General features: G+C 41.5%; 1 protein-coding gene across 1 annotated transcript; it reads right to left on the bottom strand.

Annotated features, from left to right (window-relative positions):
- Window positions 1-1,648: 1,648 nt before the first annotated feature.
- LOC137266112 (sodium-coupled monocarboxylate transporter 1-like) lies at window positions 1,649-20,494 on the bottom strand. The gene is made up of 16 exons (XM_067801613.1): window positions 20,156-20,494; window positions 19,372-19,440; window positions 18,779-18,830; window positions 16,464-16,531; window positions 15,988-16,068; window positions 15,431-15,504; window positions 14,967-15,104; window positions 14,082-14,217; window positions 12,718-12,806; window positions 11,344-11,462; window positions 10,947-11,017; window positions 10,303-10,389; window positions 9,190-9,419; window positions 8,036-8,163; window positions 2,525-2,613; window positions 1,649-1,747 (listed from the first exon to the last, which is right to left on the bottom strand). Exons 1-16 carry the CDS (start codon window positions 20,492-20,494, stop codon window positions 1,649-1,651), a joined length of 1,869 nt encoding a protein of 622 aa, XP_067657714.1.
- Between the last annotated feature and the right edge of the window lie 1,394 nt (window positions 20,495-21,888).

Raw genomic sequence — 21,888 nt, 5'->3', positions numbered from 1 at the left:
AGTTATTGGGACAGGATAGAATAGGTAAACAGTATTTGCCTGGTAAGTGATTCATTATTTGTATTTCCACATTAAGAAGAGGAAACATTTTCTAATGAATATTTTAGTGTTTTAAAGTTTAAGAGATAAACAAATGTGTGCTCGCAGTATTTTAGATATTGGTCTGCTGAAAGTGATTACAGTAAAGGATTTGCGATTGTAGCAGTTATTATATTTCTGTGAGGTGAATTGTGAAGAAAAGCACCGCGATGGCGGCCATCGCAAACACACGCAAAGCCAAGTCAATTGTTCATCTGAGAAAAGAACGTTTGGGTGGATTCAAATTCCGTAATGGCACTGGTCACTGTATTTTGTGACTGATGCAAGGCACGTTGTTGCACCAGGGTGTCAGTGAACAAGAATAAAGTGATAATGGTGAAAGTTTTATTTCTATCAGGTCTGATAGCATAAACATAAAACGTAAAGCCAAGATATCTTCACAAAGAATCATTAAATAATTATATGACAGTACAAGCCGATTAGTAAAGCAATAGTAAAACAGCAATGAAGGAGACTGACATGGACAAGATGCACAGTCAACCATTTGAGTCGGCAACGACCAGTTACCTCCCGCTAGTTGATTAACCCAACACCCAAGTGATTAAATAACATTGGTAAAATATACACCGACGGCCCCTCCCTACAAAATGCAGAACGAAGACGATAAATACCCGAATAGCTATTTAGTTTTACAGACTAACGACTTAGTCACTTCTGAACTTAGCCAGATACTACACATTGGGACTACAGAGTATCTATATGCCCATTCATTAAGCAAGGTACTTGGCAATAGGAGTAATTTGAATCCAAATAGTACCTTTAGTTTGTTGTAAATAATTGGGTTACGATGACATGTGTCAGCGAGTCTGATAGTCGATTTTTACGACAAGTATGACAAGACCAGTTCTATCCCGGATCTTCACGGGTCTCGTCGGAGGAACTCCTTGACATCCTGGACGTGAAGCAATCCAGCCCTCTCAGCTTGCAATTCAAGATGTCTACGAGTAGTTCAAGTGAAGGGAGCGATGATAGAAACCGAAATTTTTCCAACATGTCGCCGGCTAGTTCGTTGTTCATTCACAATAACAAAGCCAGTTTGTGACTTGTGATACGACCCCACTCCATTCAATACTTCCCCTACAGTCACGGTTAAGAAGTGTTTTTGGCCTTATGGTTTCTTACTGAACAGGTATTAAGTTGAAGAGAAACACACCTTCAGGATATACAACCTCTTCATTGCAATAGATTGCAAATGATTATTTTTGATAACAGTGTTAGGCTGTACACCGAAATGTCGCATCTAAAGAATTTGTCTATCCATAAAAAGCGTGCGATGCCACTTATGCTACGTGATCATTCTTTTACTTCAGTACTAAGACTGAACATCAAAAACTTACTGAGAAATTGGCATCAGGGTAGAGAACGTAACAATTTTGTATATATGGAGTGTAATCGAGGGGCAGTGAAGAGCTCTAGTTTGACAGTTCTGGAATGTACTACAGGGTACTACAACCCTACGGGACTTTCCGCCTCTCCTGACCCAGGGAATCTTCTGGAGTTTTTGTATACATGGGGAGGTAACTCTCGCCTCTGTCTTTATGAAAGAGGATCACAGCCTATCAGTAGTTATAATTCCAGAATTGTTCAACATGCTTTTGGTATGTGGCTCTTCCACGGAATCCTCATCAGGATGCCTCAGTGTCACCGTCTGAAACAATGGATATATGGCAAATATACTCATGGAAAAAAGTATTGCAACACCCAATATTTTTTACAGTTTCAATATGTGACCTTTCATCATAGTAAAGGAACTTATATATGATAAACTTAAATTTAACTTACCATATGGATGAATTGAACCTCGCAGAAAATTACATGACAAACGTAAACGTGATGTGAACGAAAGAGCTGTAGTTTGTTCACAGCCAACATGACCAAAATCTCTCAGTTGTCTTCTACGACCTATCATGTCATGAGCATGCTCTGTGGGTTTAAGACCTGGGGGTCCTTTCACGTAAGTCACTAAGGTAGCCTTAGTTCAGTGTTAAAAAATAAGAGGTAAGGTTAACCTTAGTAAAGGTTGCTTCGTGAAAGGAGTCCAAGGACTCCTCGGACGGTGGAGATGCTACCACCTCCTGGCTTAGAAACCACCAACGCCAGTTCCATTGTACATGTGCACGATGTGGCCCAGCATTGAACGTCCATGAAGACTGCTTCGTGTTAAGAGGATGATCATGGATGTCTCTGATGAACTATTGTCCATTCAGACTTTGTCCAGTCGTGTCATGGTCAAAGTCAGAGAGACGTACCCACGCCAAAGGTACTTGCTTTGATGTTTTCCGTTGTACATGCAGAGTACTTGCACAGCGACAAACACAAGCTCGGTCATTATTTAGAAAACAAAATCGATATTCGTTATTCTGAAATGGACAGTATCCCAGCTAGCGTTACAGTCGCTGTGTACATTACTTTTACGAGCACTTGCCTGTTTTACATCACCCTGGTTCAGTCTCCAGAACCGCCTCACAAAGGGTATAAGTAGCCTCTCATCTCTCACTGATTCATGCCAGGGTTCTGACAACAAAATCAGAATATAATTTTACCTTACATTTTCCTTAATTTTCAACATACATCCATGTGAACATTGAAAAATGCAAAGAAATGTATTAACATGTGGTCTTTAAGTATCCCTTGTTGACAATAAGTATGCGATTCTGACAGACCTGTACCTGGCGGTCAAATGAACATGTGGACGAATAGTGACTTTAACGCTCGATGACAGCCGTTGCTTTCAACACATTATACGGGGGATGGGCAAAATCTGCGCCAAGAGATCAGGAGGTACCAAACCAAGGGTACCGAGAACAATGGGGAGCCTGACGACAGTGTACTTGGGATACAGGCGAGACATTTCAAAGACGAGGTCGGCATATTTATCATGCTTTTCCTGAATCTTGCCAATCACATTGCTGTCAAAAGGGACAGAAAATTCAATGATATAAATAATTTCATTAGTTTTATCAAAAAGGACAAGATCAAGTGTGGTGGCTGGAATTCGTCTCAGGTTGTATATTGGCCTATTCCAGAGAAGTTTGAAAGCATCATTTTCCAGGACGCCCTGGACATGTTCAGGGTCGTACCATGGATGGACATCGGGGTCAAAGCCACAGGCATGGCGGAGACGATAGTAAAAGCAGCGAGCCATGCCATCATGTCTTTTAAGATATGCTGTTTGTGCCAAGGAAGGGCATCCACTGACAAGGTGTTGGACCGTCTCTGTGAATTCATTGCAAAGACGACATTTCATATTGTTATTTTCTTTAAGAATCACATTCTGGCGATTGCGAGTGGGAAGTGACTGGTCCTGAGCAGCAAAAAGGAAGCCCTCAGTTTCACATTTGAGACCAGCCGACTTCATCCAGGCGAAGGAGTCGCTTGGATTGCCGTTCTGTTCCACACACTGCATGTACACTCGGTGCAATGGCTTCTCAGACAGATTCTCCACAAAGGACCGACTCTGAGCAGACTTGGTGAAAGACTTCACCTGGTTTACTCCCATCACTGTACCGTCCAGCAGTACATCACCATGAGCAAAATCAACTTCAAATTTCAGATTGTGTCCAACAACCTTGGCATGCTTAAAATAGCTGTGGAATTCCTTGCTTTCATCGTGAGTCTTGATATGCATCACCAGAGGATCATCCGATAAATCATTATTATTATTATGTTTTACAGATTAAAAATTGAAATGCAGCAGAGAGGGTTCGGGTGATCCTGGCACAGTCAGGCTGGTCAAGCTCATCATCAGCTCAGGGCCCTCGCCCCCTCTACACGCAGCCCAGACAGCGAATGGGACTTCTCCCAGGAAACACTGCCTAGTCGAACCCACCAAGAACTTTCCGGAGAATATGAAGGCTCCCCAACACTGCAGCCTTCTGCATTACCCAGATTGTCAGAAGGGCTGTACTCCTGGTGGAGAACCCGGGCACTCTCCTCATCTGCGCCAAGAGATCAGGAGGTACCAAACCAAGGGCACCGAGAACAATGGGGAGCCTGACGACAGTGTACTTGGGATGCAAGCGAGACATTTCAACGGCGAGGTCCGCATATTTATCATGCTTTTCCTGAATCTTGCCAATCACATTGCTGTCAAAAGGGACAGAAAATTCAATGATATAAATAATTTCATTGGCTTTATCAAAAAGGACAAGATCAGGTTTGTTGGCTGGAATTCGTCTCAGGCTGTATATTGGCCTATTCCAGAGAAGTTTGTAGCTGTCATTTTCCAGGACGCCCTGGACATGTTCAGGGTCGTACCATGGATGGACCTCGGAGTCAAAGCCACAGGCATGGCGGAGACGATAATAAAAGCAGCGAGCCATGCCATCATGTCTTTTAAGATATGCTGTTTGTGCCAAGGAAGGGCATCCACTGACAAGGTGTTGGACAGTCTCTGTGAATTCATTGCAAAGACGACATTTCATATTGATATTTTCTTTAAGAATCACATTCTGGCGATTGCGAGTGGGAAGTGACTGGTCCTGAGCAGCAAAAAGGAAGCCCTCAGTTTCACATTTGAGACCAGCCGACTTCATCCAGGCGAAGGAGTCGCTTGGATTGCTGTTCTGTTCCACACACTGCATATACACACACGATGCAATGGCTTCTCAGACAGATTCTCCACAAAGGACCGACTCTGAGCAGACTTGGTGAAAGACTTCACCTGGTTTACTCCCATCACTGTACCGTCCAGCAGTACATCGCCATCAACAAAATCAACTTCAAATTTCAAATTGTGTCCAACAACCTTGGCACGCTTAAAGTAGCTGTGGAATTCCTTGCTTTCATCATGAATCTTGACGTGCATCACCAGAGAATCATCTGACAAATAAATATGTGCCAAAGGACACAATAACATTCTGTCATGAAGAGCTTCCACATTAATCAAACCCCGACCTCCAGAATTGATTGGCATATATAAACGATTAAGAGAGGAGCGAGGGTGGTGTGCTCTGTTATCAGACATGACCCTTCTGGTCAGGCGGTCAAGACTCTGGATGTCTTGTTTTGTCCAATCAACTACTCCAAAGGAGTAGGAGAGGACTGGCACAGCAAAAGTATTGGTGGCTTTGACTTTGTTTCGAGCATTTAGCTCTGAACTCCAGATTTTCTTTAAACGAGATTTATACTCGGCCCGAAGTTTATCTTGAATCTGGGCATTCTGGAGCTTGTCTCGAACTTGCATTCCAAGATAGGTGTAGGCCTGATCTTCCACAAGATGCTCAATAACTCCTCCCCCTTGTAACTTGACCGATCCATCATTAGTTACCTTGCCACGTTTCAGATGAAGAGTATTACATTTGTCGAGTCCAAATGTCATGCCAATATCATTAGAGAAGGACTCGACAAGGAGAACCTGTTCTTTCAAATTGGTCTCTCCTTTGGCAAGGAGCTCGATGTCATCCATATAGAGGAGATGAGTGAGAGGTGTTGGGGATCTGTGCTGAGGAGGTCCGGGATGGTACCCTTCCTCCCCGTTGAGGAGGAAACTCAAAGGATTTAGAGACAGACAAAAAAGCAATGGACTGAAGGAGTCCCCCTGAAATATTCCCCTTCTGATTGGAATAGATTCCGATGTCTGCACCTCTCCTTGCGAGTACATCTCAAGTTGAGTCGACCAGCAACTCATTAAAGACTTGAGTAAATCAAGTAGTCGCTCAGGGAGGTCAATACACTGAAGAGACTTCAGAATCCATTCGTGAGGGACAGAGTCGTATGCCTTTTTGTAGTCTATCCAGCACATGGAGAGGTTGCGGTGGTATGTTTTAGCCTCTTCCAAAATCATTTTCTGTACAAGAAGTTGATCCTTGCACCCCCAACATCCCTTTCTCGCCCCCTTCTGCTCTCTGTAAATTATCTCATTGGAAGAGCAGTAACATGACACGAGGTTTGACAAACACCATGTGAATAATTTATATTGAGTATTTAGACATGTGATAGGGCGGAAGTTTTGGGGATCAGTCAAGTCTTCCTTTTTGGGAAGGAGTATTGTGCGACCTTTGCAGAACCATGGAGGAACATCACCTGTATCCACAAGAGAATTGAAACAGTGAAGGAGTGGTGCTTGGACACAGGGAAACAGTTTCCAATACCGGTTTCGAATGCCATCAGGCCCTGGAGCTGTATTAGATTTGGACTTCTTTATAACAGTCTTCAGGCAATCTGGTGAGATGTAACAGACAAATGACCTAGTTACTTTCTCATGCATTGCATGGTCATAATCACTGACCCATGGTGCCTCCAGGTTACAGTCGCCGGGTACAGACCACAACTGTTTCCAAAACCTTTCACTGGCAGCCATGGGAGGCCGTTTATCATGCTCATCAACACCACTTGTCTTGAGTTGCCTGTGTCCGATAAATCATTATTATTATTTATTTTATTATTATTATGGTCAGTACTGCTTATTTATGAGGAAAGAATAACAATATATAAAAAAAAAAGTATTGTATGTGATCATTCATTCTGTTGGGATTTTGTGCAGACATTTGTTCCATGGGATTTTGTCCGGGTAGGCCTTTGTCCTACCCTCTATTATGCTATGGGATATTAACAGGGAAACGTCTTCTTGTACATCTGAATGATGTAATGTTTTCAGGCAATCTCATGGCTATTTATGGAAGAAAGAGTTTGGGTTTTTTTTCAAAATGAGAGTGACTTGACAGTATGCATTTAGTTGACATGACAAAGAAGGTAACGTATAATGCACATTCTCAGCAAGTAAACTGTGAAACGCGAATGCTCAAATGTTGCAATATGACTTGCAATAACGATTAGATGAAAATACAATACATTTGTACATTGAAGTAAACAATATTTGACAATGTTGTAAGCAGACAGATGTATTTTCTGTTTTGCATTTCTATATCCTATATCCTAAGAGTTAATCCAGACACAACCACGGGCACCAATCGGTAACAATCATTGTATTTTTCTTCCAAATAAATGGTTTAGCACTGTTTTAAAGACTTATTTTACATGATCTCAGTTTCCTATGACTTGACCAGAAACTGGAGAATACATCGATTGTCTCTCTATGTGTAATGAAGTGTAATGTGATATGTTTTTGCTGTTAGCGTTTAGAAATCAGATGCAGACAAGCTGAACACTGCTCACTGCGTGAATATATTATATGGCCATGTGGGAAATATATTCGTTAGAAATATATTATAGAGCTGGTGACCTCTGCTAATGTTGGCTTAGTCCCGGGAGGTACCTTTATAGAGTTATCGTATTTTCAGCAGATAAGAAAATGACAACGGGTGGACACTTAAACAATTTAATTGATGTAGTATTTACAGTACGTGTTACAGTTTCATCATGGTATATATCATTTGTCCATGCAAATAAATCTACAGTAGTGGAAAGTGTTCTCGTGACTGAGTGAGTGAGTGAGTATGCTCTTTTCGCCAAATGGAATGTCTCTGCGTTACTTCAGGCGAAATGCTGACCACCCGTTACATGTGCTTATGTTGGGAGCCACCGCTGTTGCACGATACTTTCCACCTTTCGTGAACACCAGATATCATTACTATTTACATCATACTCAAAACATCATATCTCGCAGCGGCAATTGGGCGGATGGGTGACCTCGTGGCTAAAGCGCTCGGTCCTCACGCCGAAGACCCGGGTTCTATTCCCTACATGGGCACAAGGTGTGAAGGTGATTTCTGGTGTTCCCCGCCGTACTATTGCTGGAATATTGTAAAATATTCCCAGACATGAACTTCACGCGTTGTACCCATATGTGGAATAAAGGTCACCCTTCCCCCCCCCCCCCCCCCCCCCCGGCGTTACGAACGAATGCGTTACCACTGGGCTACCCCGCCGATCGTCATTCAACAAAATCCATGGTGCAATCATTAATCATATATCAAACATTTACAGGGATATATTAATATATTCCATTTATGGTCATGCTGAAAAAAGAACTTACTTGCTGCTAGACTGACAACCAACCCAACCAGAAACGCCATCACCCACCCTGTCACTGCGTAGTTCATGTATGAGATGTCGTAAAGCGGGTTACCTGTTGAGCCGTCATCCGTTACAGGGATGGGGGTCCTACAGCATGAGGTGTTTGATTGTTACTACTGTTTGATAAAAGTGCGTTACTGTTTATCTCAGTTATCCCTGTATGTACATCGGCATGGTATTATCACGAAATATGAAATAAGGCAACACGCGGTTTTATTGGATAACACGTTCTTGTATAGTGCATGCAGTGACATTTAGATGTAGATTTATACAATGTTGTCGAACGATGTAACAACTTATTCTGATATGTCACCATAAGCAATAAACAAGAAGTACGATACTGCCATGTTATCTGTTACGTGATATCATATTAACTAATAAAGATCACCATTCAGTGCTTCTATCCTCATGTAACACAATTTCAGTTGAGCAAGCTCACGATAGAGTGCTTTTTTTCATAATATAGTTCTATTTTAGCAGATCAATCGCCAATTCCAGTCCAAATGGACTGCTCATTAGCGCTCTCCGAACAACCCGAGAAAGAAAAGTTGGGAATGGTATGTTTTCTTAAAAAGGTATATCTTCAATTTGGATCTGAAAATCTGCAGGTTGTCTATTTTCCTCAGTACGGTGGGAGTTGATTCCAGGGAGTGGGTCCTGCCACCTGAAATGACCTATCACGAAACCTGGAGCGTGGGACAATAAGAAGACCAAGATTTTCAGATCGGAGACTTAGGTGGGGCTGATATCTGGTGATCAGGTCAGATAGATACTTTGTGGCTAAGTTATCGAGACACTTGAAAACAAGAAGATTGAATTTATATTGGATTCAGTCTGATATGAGAAGCCAGTGCAATCTCTGCAGAACAGGAGTGCATGTATGTATGTATCTTCACACATACGTGAAACGATAGTGAAATGTTAGTATTTCAATATTTCATGGGTGGCGACAACTGGAGAATTTGTAATATTTGATATCTGATAACAATTGATATATATTTTTGATAAAATTATCTACAAAAGAAATAAGACCATAGGGGAAACGTTTTACAGTTTCGGACATTCATGCCATTTGGAAAAGATATCCGCCGATATCCTCAGTTAAAGCCTAACCTTGTGTTGATTTCTGCCTGTCCTGTACTGTTGTGTGACGGGATGTACAGACCCTCCATGTTGTTTGATGGGTCAGTCACGTGCAAGCCTGTCATGTTGGTTAAATCCGGGACCACACAGGAGTTGCCAGGAGCCGGCGGTAGTGGCACAGGCCTACGTCCGTATATGGCACCGCCGAGAGTGATCCACACATTCAGCATCAGAGACACGACCAGGCCGGACACTGCCCCCTGGTGGACGGATACAAGAAACACATTATCTCCACAGTTACCAATGTAGAAGGTATTGTACACTGTGAACAGGTTGTTATTTTGCCATTGATATTGGCACAGAATGTGATAACACTGTTTTAAATAACACTTAACTGCTTATCTCACAATTCACTGGCAATATTCGGCAGCATATTGAAACACGGACATATGAAATCCGAAATCATGAAATCTTATAATACATTATCCCTTATGCACTCCCAAACATACGATATCCCTTTATGCCGATAGTATATTATCCTATGATTACTCCATTTTGTCTATTATCCCAACTGTACTAACTGCAGCATGTTATTACCCTAGTCCTTGCTGACCGGCCAAGGTCCAGGGTAGAACAGGCCTTCAGCAACCCATGCTTGCCATTAAAAGTGACTCGGCTTCTCGTAAGAGACGATTAACGGGATCCGGTGGTCAGGCTCGCTGACCTGGTTGACACATGTCATCGATTTCCAATTGCGCATATCGATGCTCATGATGTTGATCACTGGATTGACTGGTCCAGACTCTATTATTTACAGACCGCCGCCATATAGCTGGAATAGTGCTATGTGCGGCGTAAAACTAAAGTCACTCACTCACACTAGTCCTTACTCCAGTATAATGTCCCTACCTAATCCATATAGCGTTACTTATCCAATCAGTACACCCTATAGTATATTGTCCCTTTCTACTCCATACATCGTTACTTATTCAGTCAGTACACCCTATAGTAAAATGTCCCTTTCTACTCCATACATCGTTACTTATCCTATCAGTACAGCCTATAGTATAATATCCCTTCTGTGTTCCCTTTTGTATATTATCCTTCCAATACTCTCTACAGTATAAAATCCCTATAACTTACTGTTATGTTTCCCCAGGGAGTTAAAGCTCCCACGAGAAAAATCCCGTAAACAGGACCTGCACAAGCTCCAACAAATCCGATGGCGGCCTGGTGGAAACGATGTAAAATAAATGTGCACGTTAGAGGTTGTTCACAGGTTCTTCCCAGCCAATGAACACACTTTGTGTGTGTTCTCTGAGTCCGAACATTGAGGGTACATCAACCCATGGGCCCCGAGGGTCCAGTGAACAACATATTTATCTTAACAAATATTTCAATATTAATTTTGAATTATTTGTAGCCATCGCTAGATTTTGCAAACGACAAGAAAAACAGATTCGCGAAACATTGGCAATACCCGTACATCATACATTATTTAATGTTATTCGAGATAAAACAAATTACTACCACGAAATACCAAATGAGTTCGGCATTCCCAGAGAGGTACATAGAAATGTTACTCGCTTGTAAGCGGGATACACTGATAATAAGAGCGCTCAACTAATCAGAAAACGACATTTATGTCTGACGTAAGATAATGACATATATCTCTCGATATAATTACAGCAGTTTATTTCGTGTTTAATAAGAAACACGACTACCAGGGAACTGCCATTACTCTTATTCGCAGGAACTATGACCGTAAAAGGAGATATGGCACTGACCGAGACAATGGTGCCAGGCAATGTCCTCGCAACAAACGACAAGCCCACGCAAAGCCCTCCGTAGATGAACACTGAAATTGGGGAGGGCATAAAAACACTTAAGCATCTTAACGTTCGCTCTGTTGTTGAATGGAGCCTTACCGGGAGCACCGGCTGTTCATAAGATTTGTCTTAAAACGAGGTACTTTAGTGACGCTGCACATAAGTACCCTTCCAATGCGACTTCGGTGTTCAAACGAACCAGACATTTAAGTGATCCATGGACCAGAAAGTCAAGATGAATTAGAATTACGACTGTAGTGTGAAAGAACAGATTATTTACAGACTGCCGCCATATAGCTGGAATACTCCTGAGTGTTAGACAAGAACCAACCAACCAATTATTTTCGATATTCACCTGAAATCTTGGCAGTCAATATTTTCCCTTTCTCGCTTGTATTGTACCGGTCAAACACAGGTCGTAGTAGATCCTCGATGGTGTTGGCGGCAAGGCCGTTGATGACGGAGGACACTGAACTTATAAAGATAAACGTTTTCTTATTTATACGAAGCGGAAACGACTTGGTATGGGTAAAAACGTCATCGAAGTCTTGTTTTTGTGTATATATATATACGTAGTGAAAAGGATTTTAAAAGCTTTTTGAAACTTTACTGGTGTAAAATGTTCCTCTTTTGCGTACAGTGGTTACTGATTGAAAGTCCGCTAACAGTAATTCAGCAATATTGCAGCTATATGCCAGCGACTTGTAAATAATTCAGTCTATAAAATACAATGCCCTGATTGATCATGAGCTTTGATCCACTCAAGTTTGATATGATGATATACGACACCGTACCTTACAGTGAGTGAGAGAGGGAGTGTGTTTTTACACCACGTTTAGCAATATTCATATTACGGAGGGGGGCATGGACACTGCACCAGGATTCAGGATTCAGGATTTTATTTTATTCTCATAAATCATACAAAATGATATAGAGAATATGCATGTTATTGGATAGATACAATGTGCAATTGTGGCTACTATGCATATGAGTATAATATAGATGTGCAACTTAAACCGGGATAATACAATTTCGTTAAATAGTCAGATTTCATAAGGAAAACAAGTTTATCAATATGGGGATTATTGTAAAATAAGCTAGGGAGAATACGTTTTCTTAGATCATCTAGAGCTCTGAATGATGGGATGATATGAAATTCGTCACATATAGTGTTGTTGTTGCAGATTGTACATAGTCTATTTTCTGTGTTAATATTACACCATCTGCCAGTTGCTCATTTTGGGAACTGAACCTGATCATTATCGTGAGAAGCGGACGCTTTAGCCATTACGCTACGCCACCGCCCCTCGCATCTAAGAACATGCTTTAGGTTACTGGTGTACAATGCTTGCACGGATCTTGAAGAATAAGGGGCTGTGAGGTTAAAGCGTTCGCTCGACACGCCGAAGACCCGGATTCGATTCCCCAAATGGGTACACCGAGTGAAGCCAATTTTTGGTGTCCGCTGCCGTGATATTGCTGGAATATTGCTAAAAGAGGCGTAAAACTCAAATTACTCATCCTCATGAGCGACGGCCAAGGAATTGGCAGACTAAATACTTTCTGTTGGTAACATGACCCTAAACACAATCTAGTCGGGTATACAGAATGTCCCCATGGCCTCGACTCCTCATCATTATTATAAGTAATATATCCTGTGATAAAGCACAAAACGAGAACTTGCAAAATATATATCTCATTGAAAATGTAAAATGTGTTTAAAAGTCACCTGAGCGCAGCACTGAATATTGTTGCTAGGAAAAGGCCCGGCATTCCAGGAAAACCATTGAATATTTCCATCACAAAGTAGGGGACGAGCTGCGAAGGTCAGCATTGGTTGAACACATGAGACAATCACGGTTTGGAACGAATTACTTAAAACAGTACCAAAAGCATATATCTATCAGCCTATGTAATCACAACTATACAAAAAAAACACAAAAAAACAAACAAACAAAAAACAAAACAAAAACAAACCCATATACCTTTCACTTAACCATTAACTTGTTCATTTAAGTATCATTAATTGAATTAATTACTTTGATATTTTAATTGGTTATATCTATAGAACAATAAACCTTCTTTTTTAATGTTTAGTTGTTTATCTGCCGTCTCTATGTGCCATCAATTGCGGTGGGGTAGCCTAGTGATTAAAGCGTTCGCTCATCATAACCGGGTTTGAATCCTCACATGGGTACACTGTGTGAAACCCATCTCTGATGTACCGCACCGTGATATTGCTGGAATATTGTTAAAAGTGGCGTAAAACTATACTCCCTCACTCACATGCCATCACGCTCACAAAAACTCTACTGTCAATCGTGTTGAAACAGATAAATATTTCAATGTTCAAACCTTTAGCCAAAGCAATAAACATAACATTACACATGTCAGCATGTCACCCAATCTTAAAGAGTGATGGAGTGAGTGAGAATGGTTTTATGCCACTTCTTAGCAATATCCCAGCAAATATAACGGCAGGGGATGCCAGAAATGGGCTCCACACATTGTACCTATGTTGGGAATAGAACCCGAGTCTTTGCGCGATGAGGGAACGTTTTAACGTCTGGGCTACCGCACCGCCCTACATATGGTATACTGTGTTACGCTGTGGACATCCAAAACATTTTGTTTTATTCCTGAATACCAACTTCTACGCTCTCAAGAACCTGACTGGTGCATAGCCAAGAACAATTTAGACATGTAAGCTCATAGATCGCCTTGCTCCAAGACTGTACTGAATGCCAAGCTAATGAAAGAGGAAAGTCTAGCGATGGGTACAGCTAAGGACGCCAGTCTGGTGAAGAACAATCTGTTAATTGTATTTATGTTTCTAGAATTAGCATGTAGACCATTGATTGTTACTTTCATGAATGGCATTTGTGGCTGCAGAGATGTCAGGCCTCAGTTCCAGTATTATTCCAACTCTGAATCAATCAGTCCTACTTGTATTTCCTTAATTACGAAATGCCAACAGGGCCTGTTGGCATGAGGATAACTATGAAGTATGGCCAAACTGATGATTTAAAAATATAATAAACTGCTCACAAAATTAGTGATTTCAAGACATTTAACTTATGGAAAAAGTATCACCTGATTTCTGTTCTGGAGGTACCCAGCCTTGAACGGGTCACATCCTTGAACAGTGTAGTAACTGTAGGCCACGAGTCCAAGGAAACTTAGGCTCACAAAGGACACGCCTGTGACGACTGAGGTGATGGCGAAGGTCCTGTAACAGTGGGTTTGTGAGTGCAAGTAATAATTGGCAATGATATAGGATCACTGTATTGAAGAATAAGTAACATCATGACCACCTTGAAATCTACAAAGAAAGAAACTGTTTCTCATAATTTTGTTGCTAAAATAACCTTAAATAGTCTTTCAGTGTACACACTGCGTTTCCAAATTAGAGACATGAGTGGCAAATATGATGTCTGTTTTGACTTGTACCATGCGCTCTGGCTTTGTCTAACAATTTACCAGACTTTGTGACGGATACCGCAGATCGAGCAAGATACGGTCACCTTTCTTCAACTTCATATGTTTTATAGTGATTCACGAACACAGCCTCATGATATGGTGAAAATTGTACAACATCAGTGATGAAGTTTCTACAGTTTTACCACAAGTCCCATGTGACCTCAGAACATCAGTATGATATATACACAATAATGACATGGTGATAGTGAACTACATCATGATATATTCAGGAAATCGTGAAGAAAACCCCGAATGGACTGAACTGTGTTTTCATATTCCTGTATTTCTGTTCTTTCTTTCGGTTATTGAAATGTAAACAGAATAATTGTAAATAAACGTTCATTTCAATCCAGTTCTAGGTTATGATAACTTGTGCCAAGACTTTTACACGAGAATAAAGATAAAAAAATCCAATAGTTGATAACATACCAATATATTCAGGTGCCGATAGCACGGACTTAGTGACTAAAGACTACATCGATTGTGCTGACAACTTACAACTTGGCCTGTCTGACAGTTGGAAGTGCACACATCCTCTGTATAGCTGACTGGTCAAAGACGTAAGCCACGTACATACTGCCTCCTCCCACCACCAGCGCCCAGAACGAGTGTCGTACACGCGGATCTAGGCTGAAACTGAGGGAAATAGGGATATAATTATGAATGGTACCACATACTTCCTTGATACACGTGACCTGGGTTAGAAATGATCCTCAGCAACCCATGCTTGTCGTCTAACAGGATCGGGTGGTCAGACTCGTTGATCTGGTTGACACATCGTATTCCAGTTGCGCAGATCAATGTCCATTATGTTGATCACTGGATTGTCTGGTCCATATTCGATTGTTTTGCCCCTTTAAAGAAACACAGACATGAAGTCGACTCGGTGGACTCTACTGCTTGCTTGACATTGATTAAATCATAACCCCTTTTTGGAAATCTATGTGATGTAGAAATCTTACTCTACGGGTGGGACTCGTCCACCCTGCCTTGCCAGGTCCCAGGTATGTCCAAACCCACCGATGTCATAGACTCCCTGAAATGACATTTGTTGAAAACATCAACACATGTGAATAATATTTCTCAAACATTTGCCGGAATAGGTTTTAAAGAGCTTGAAATGAAAGCTCCTGATAAAAGTATACAAATGAGATGATGGTGGGTATGGCTTGTTCCTCTGGTGATAACACATCTCACACAATTTTCATAAAAAGGAAGTGTTAATAGTAAAAACTACACATACGATTATAATGCTGGATAGCATCACCGTCATCTTGACAAGAGACGGGTCCTATACATTATAGAATTTTGTTCCAAACTGAAAAAAGTAATATTAAGCTTCTCTGATAGTCATACTTTGCAACAACCGGAATTGGATACTTAAATGGATGGTAAGAGTTTGAATGTAGTTAAATATGTATGAGGGTACGCGTACGTGATATGGAAAGTAAGGGTTTTTGTGCATCTCACGGTATTCAAGATTATTTAACTGTACATTTAAAGAAGTGAAATGAATTACCTTCAAGACAGTTGCACAAACTCCAGCCACCATGACCAGAGCCTGAAATACGTCCACCACAACCACCCCACGGAGTCCTCCCTGTGAAAAGCAGTGACTGAAATATTGCCATGGGAAGTAAAACAGTGTTTTGTTTGTTTACGGTTTAAAATACTCAGCAATATTCCAGTTAAATGGCGGCGGTCTATAAATAAACGAGTCTGGACCAATCAATACAGTGGTCAACATCATGAGCATCGATCTATGGAAATATGATACGATGACGTGCCAACCACGTCAGTGAGCCTGACCAACCGACCTCGTTGTTTGCCTCTTACGACAGGCATGGGTTGCTGGGAACCAATTCTAACCACGATGTTTATGGTTGTAAGCAAGTTCGTGTTCTTGAGGAGACTGTATAAAGCTCATTGTCTCGTCTTTGTGTGACTTAAAACGAGCAGTCCCGAAAGATCAGTTCTAATGTATAATCAACTCACAATGGCAGTGTAGAGTGTTGCAATGGCTCCAACCAGCAGCACCGACACCCACAACGGGAGACCAGCAACTGTGGAGACATGAATCACAAGACAGGTGTTGCTCTTATTAGGAGATTCTGAATGTTCTGTAGACTTCATTTATAATTTTAAATACTGAGAACCTGTTTTGTTTGATCTCACATGGAGATATTGCTAGTTACTATCTCACAAAACAATTCACTAAAAGATTTGAATGTGGACACTGAGCAAACATTCACGAGAAGGTAAAATACAATCCAAAACAAATAAGAAAACACATGGATAAAACATATTGTTTAAGTCATCATTAAGCAGTTAATATGAAAAACATTTTTTCAGACCAGAATCTTTCATGATTTACAAGTGTATTATAACTTAAGAAGTCAGAGAGTGATATGTTTACAAAACACACTCACACACGCGCGCACACTCACAACAATTCTGTGGAGATTTCCTGATTCGACTGGGTTTTTACATTTTTACATTTTAAAAAAGTAATTAAAAAAATAAAATAAAAAATAAACAATATCCCACTCCCTATTTAAAATTGGTTATCCAGTTTAATTCAAACATTCGAACAGATTTCAAAATTGGCATGTTTGATCATCAAAACGTAAAGATTGTTTTCAGACAATTCCAAGTCAAAGTGACGACAGGTGACGCGACAGTGCGTTCCGAAAGTCAATGACATGCATGGCGTTGACAACAGCGTTGTATTGTCTGTATATGGAGTGGATGAGACGGGTGATGAAGGCCATAGGAACTTGCGCCTAGACGCAGTGCTACGCTTGAGAGAGTTCAGCTGCAGTTCTCAGCCATGGCCGCACTTCCCTAAGCCTTCTCCGAATCTCGTCGTGTTCTGTTTGGTTGAAGTCTGGACTGAGCCCAGGCCACTGAAGACATTTTATGCCGTGTTGACGGAGAAAGTCTCTAGTTGTTCTGGCGGTATGGACACGAGCGTCCTCCTGCTGGAAGACGTGGTTTCCATGACGACCAAAATGTGGCACGACGAAGGGTCTCAGCGCTTGACCAATGTAGCGGGCAGATGTTACACCATTTCCACTACCAGGACCAATATTCTGGAACACCATAGGGCCTAGTTTGTGACTGGGTGCAATAGCACCCCACATCAATATGCTCGGACCTCCTCACGAGTCTCTTTTCTGGACACAGTCATCTTCAAAAAACTCCCTGCGTCGTAGCCACATGCTCACTCTGCCATCAGCCGTCAAGACGCAATACCGGCTCTCATCAGAGAAGACCACAGTTCGCCACTCCCCGTGACGCCAAGTCCGATGATGTGTGGAGACGAACACGACGATGTCGAACAGTAAGGGTCGAACATCGGTGAGGCCTGCGACATCTGACGTTTCTCTACCTCAAACACATTCGCACTGTGTCGGCCCTGATTGGTCTTTTGTGATTGCCAATGATTGTCTGTGCACTTTCCGTTGCCCTAGCGGAACCATTTTGCAGGTGACAAATCTACCGATCAACGTTGTCACAGGTGGTCTTTCACTGCGAGGACTGTCGACTGTGCTTCCAGTGGCTTGGAGTTTTTGTTGCAGGCAGTACCTTGTTTGAAGATACTGGAAAAATGATTTCCAACATGTCTTGCAGTCTGGCCAGCAATCAGTCTTCCTAATGCTTGGTCCCTCTGTTCCCTTGATATCGTGGCATGTCGCTACCGTCGAACAGAACCGACCATTCGGTGCATGTTCGGTGGCTCTTGTTATGGGGATTTCTTTGTAACACGCACAAAAACGTCTTTCTAGCATTACTTTAGTAAATGCGTTTTGACGACATGATTTCTGTATCAAATACCAATTTTTTACATTAGCTACGAACCAGGTCTACCTAACATATAAAAAGTGAAATAATAATTACAATTAGGATGTTTTTTGGGTTTGTTTTTTTTTGTTTTTTGGTTTTGTTTGTTTGTTTTTTTGGCTTTTTTTTTTTTTGTTGTTGTTGTTGTTGTTGTTGTTGTTGTTAGGGTAACGTTTCATTTGCGGCTCAGTGTATATGGATTTTCTCATTACTTTGGGCAAAAGGCGCTTTCTTATGGCGGGGTTAGTTTGTTCGTGTGTTGCTTAACCTTTACGGGGGCGGTTTGTCCTACTCTGAATAAAACAGTCAAGTGAATGACGTCATCAGCATCGTGACATATGGGACATAATGACAAGCAACAGTTAACCGCCTCTTGCAAAAGGCATTGGTAGCTGAAGAAAAACTAGCTGCAATACGAAGCCGCCACAACTCGGATCTTAATGGCTTAGAAAAATGGTTCTTTTTACCTGTTTCTATCGACATAGCAGGTGACAGCAAAACCACAGCGGTGAAAAAGATCTGAAAAAAGAGAGATCAGGAAATCAGTTCGATGTAATTATTAGCAATATTTTCCACACTCAAGCCAACTTGCCAGCACATTCATTGCAAAATGGATGAAGTTTCGCGTGAAAGAGAGACATGTAGTCTTTGTTTATTATCCGACAAAAAGATGGTATCACTAAAGCCGTCTTTTTGTTTACTGGACTAAACATATTTGGAGTATTGGTATATTTATGATTCATATTTCATCAGACTGTCAATGAATAAATAGATTATTATTATCAATTTCAAAATTTACACATATCCCTAACTATTTTTGCACAGTATATGTTCATAAAGAACCGAAACCTCTACTGTTTTAAATGTGAGTCATTCGCAATCATATGATAAGAGGACACAGTCGCGTGATCACATTTCTACCGTGAACAAGAGGACCGCTCTGGTCTTTGAATGGCATATAGAAATGATACACATATGGAAGAGAGTTTTAATGAATGTCAACTTCTTTATTATGAGAAACATCATAAGTCATATTCTCGTAAATATTCTATCAACTTACGTTCTGTAACATTCCAACGACACTTATACAACGCCTTAAGGCCACCGACCCAAACCGCAAATGAAAGTACTGAAATGACAAAGAGAGTTTTCTTTCTCAAATTCATGTGGTAACGATTCATTTCAATTTGATCACGAACTCTTTGACATCACATGTATGTTACCCAGGACAGTGCACTGTCCACAGCTCATCTCACATTTTGCTTATGAACCTCAAATATTGCTTAAGCAACAATACAACCATATTCTGTTCAAAAGACATATTCTTAGCTTTTTAATGTGGATTGCAGGGACCACCACTACGTCGAAAATCACAGCCACAAATCTTTTCTAAAATCATAAAAATCATCGAAACAGATCTGTGTTAGAATTGCTCAGCTAATGCCTCTTAAAGGTGACTAACAGGATCGGGTGATCAGGGCCCCGTTTCACAAAATTCTCGTAAGCCTAAGATCTCGTAACTTTTCTCGTAGCATCCGTAGCTCCTGTGTTACAATATAGGAGGTACATTGGCTACGAGAAAACTTACGAGATCTTAGGCTACGAGAGTTTTATGAAACGGGCCCCAGGGTCGTTGATTACGTTGATGCATGTCATCGTTTCCCTGCTTCGTAAGTCCATGTTCATTGTATATAACGCTTTATTGTCTATGCTGATATATAGCTGACTGTGCGGTTAATAAGAACAAAAATCAAGACATGAAACTGCACACCGTTCGCGCACCATTCGTTCACGCAGTCGCACATCTGGACTGTACACAATGTATCTTTGGGTCCAAGACATACCTCATAAACACTGGTCACCCGCAGAGCATGCATCATCGGCACCACGGTACAGATGGAGATGGACATCGCCAGAACATTGCCGACAGCGAACAGAGCAAATGTAAAGCCAGTAGTGAAGGTTTCTGCCGGCATCCCGAGGAAGGCCGTTGATGATAGGTAGGTCACGTACAAAGACAACGTCACCGGAATAACGTTGAGACGTCGTCCCCCCATCAGATACTCCTCCCTAGTATTCCTCCCCCTCCCCCTGGCGGCGTAATACAGTCCTATCCCCACAGAGAGGGACAAAAGGCCACAGATGACGGCATAGTCAGCAGGTCCAAAAGACAATTTCGCCATGGACGTTCGACAATTTCGCAAAACTGACGTGTGAAAGCAGCCGTGTTTATGTCAGCCTTTAAATGAGAAAACACCTTTAAAAATGTCAGTATTATCATTCAAATGATATGCAAACTACGAAAGCTGATGCGAGGTTGTCCACTGTATATTCATAAATTTCACATGTCAGAAGACAGGCTATAAAGCGTGTCTGAATGCGGCTCACGTGTTTACGTCGACAATACTGGTGTTAAGTGTTCCTTTCATTGTATATCTGAGCTGATCCCTTTCAGCCATGCTTGTCAATGTGATTGTGGTCAACATAAAGTAAACAACCATTACGTTTCGTTTCAAGATATCTCAATATATACACAAGAGCATGTATCAAGCAGCAACCCCAGTGCATGTCTACATTCTTTGAAAACAATATTGGGTGCATTAAAATGGTAACGAACATTATTCACTCTGATTAGAGCGGAAACAAAATTGAAATTTGGTCACAATTTACTGGCGATCAATTGGTTGTTGTTGAACGCCACACTAAGCAATACTGCAGGTATATGTATCTGTATATAATCTTGACCAGACAGTCCAGGGATCAACTGCATGAACATCGATCTCTGCAACTGGAATACGATGACATCTGTCAATCATGTCAGTGACCCCGCCCACCCGATCCCGCTTGTCGCCTCTCACGACAAGCATGGCTTACCGAAGACCAGTTCAAACCCGATTCCTCATGGGTAGGCGGTCAAAGAGGAACCAACAACGCGTGAATTTCAAGATTTCCGGAAGGTTTAGTTAGCGTGATTACGCCAACAACATGACTGTGACGAATTTATTGTTATGTTGTCATTACAAAATAGCACGTTATTTTCAGCATGACGCGGAGATGTCCTGTCGCAACAACGGCGCTAATTTGAATATTAAGTGTGAGGAAGCACACGGCTATTAGTGAGATAAAGGATCGTTTCATTGCTGACTGCGTTAAACAAACAGACAAGCCATATTAGAGTTCAATGCAGAAGGATTTCAGATTAGAAAGTAAGATCCAATCTCGCCATAGAAAGCCGCGGGATAAGAATAATATGGTCACAATATGTACAAATAGAAGGGGGAAGCCCCTTTAAGACTTCAATTAAGATACATTGTACTCGTGAAGATCCGGGTCAGCATTGATCTTCAGCAACCCATGCTTGTCGTAAGAGGCAACTAACGGAACCAGACGGCCAGGCTCGCTGACACATGATCAGGCTATAGATGGCAGTTAGGTCGCTGATGGATGACCTGAGTGGACAGTCGACTCAGCTGGCATGAAATGCATGTGCAACCTACGGGACACAAGGAGTCATCTCAAATATAGTTTATGTTTTTTCACTTGTATTGAATATGTCTCAACTAGTGATTAACATCGC

This window comes from Haliotis asinina, chromosome 15 (assembly GCF_037392515.1).
Source record: "Haliotis asinina isolate JCU_RB_2024 chromosome 15, JCU_Hal_asi_v2, whole genome shotgun sequence".
NCBI lineage: Eukaryota > Metazoa > Mollusca > Gastropoda > Lepetellida > Haliotidae > Haliotis > Haliotis asinina.
This window is presented reverse-complemented; position numbering and strand designations above follow the sequence as displayed.

Coding starts and splice junctions, on each gene's coding strand:
- LOC137266112 (XM_067801613.1), bottom strand. CDS start 20,494: ATGGCGAAATTGTCTTTTGGACCTGCTGACTATGCCGTCATCTGTGGC. Junction 12,807..14,081: donor ACCTCCAGAACAGAAATCAG/GTGATACTTTTT, acceptor TGACCTTCGCAG/CTCGTCCCCTACTTTGTGAT. Junction 11,463..12,717: donor ATATTCAGTGCTGCGCTCAG/GTGACTTTTAAA, acceptor TATCTTTATAAG/TTCAGTGTCCTCCGTCATCA.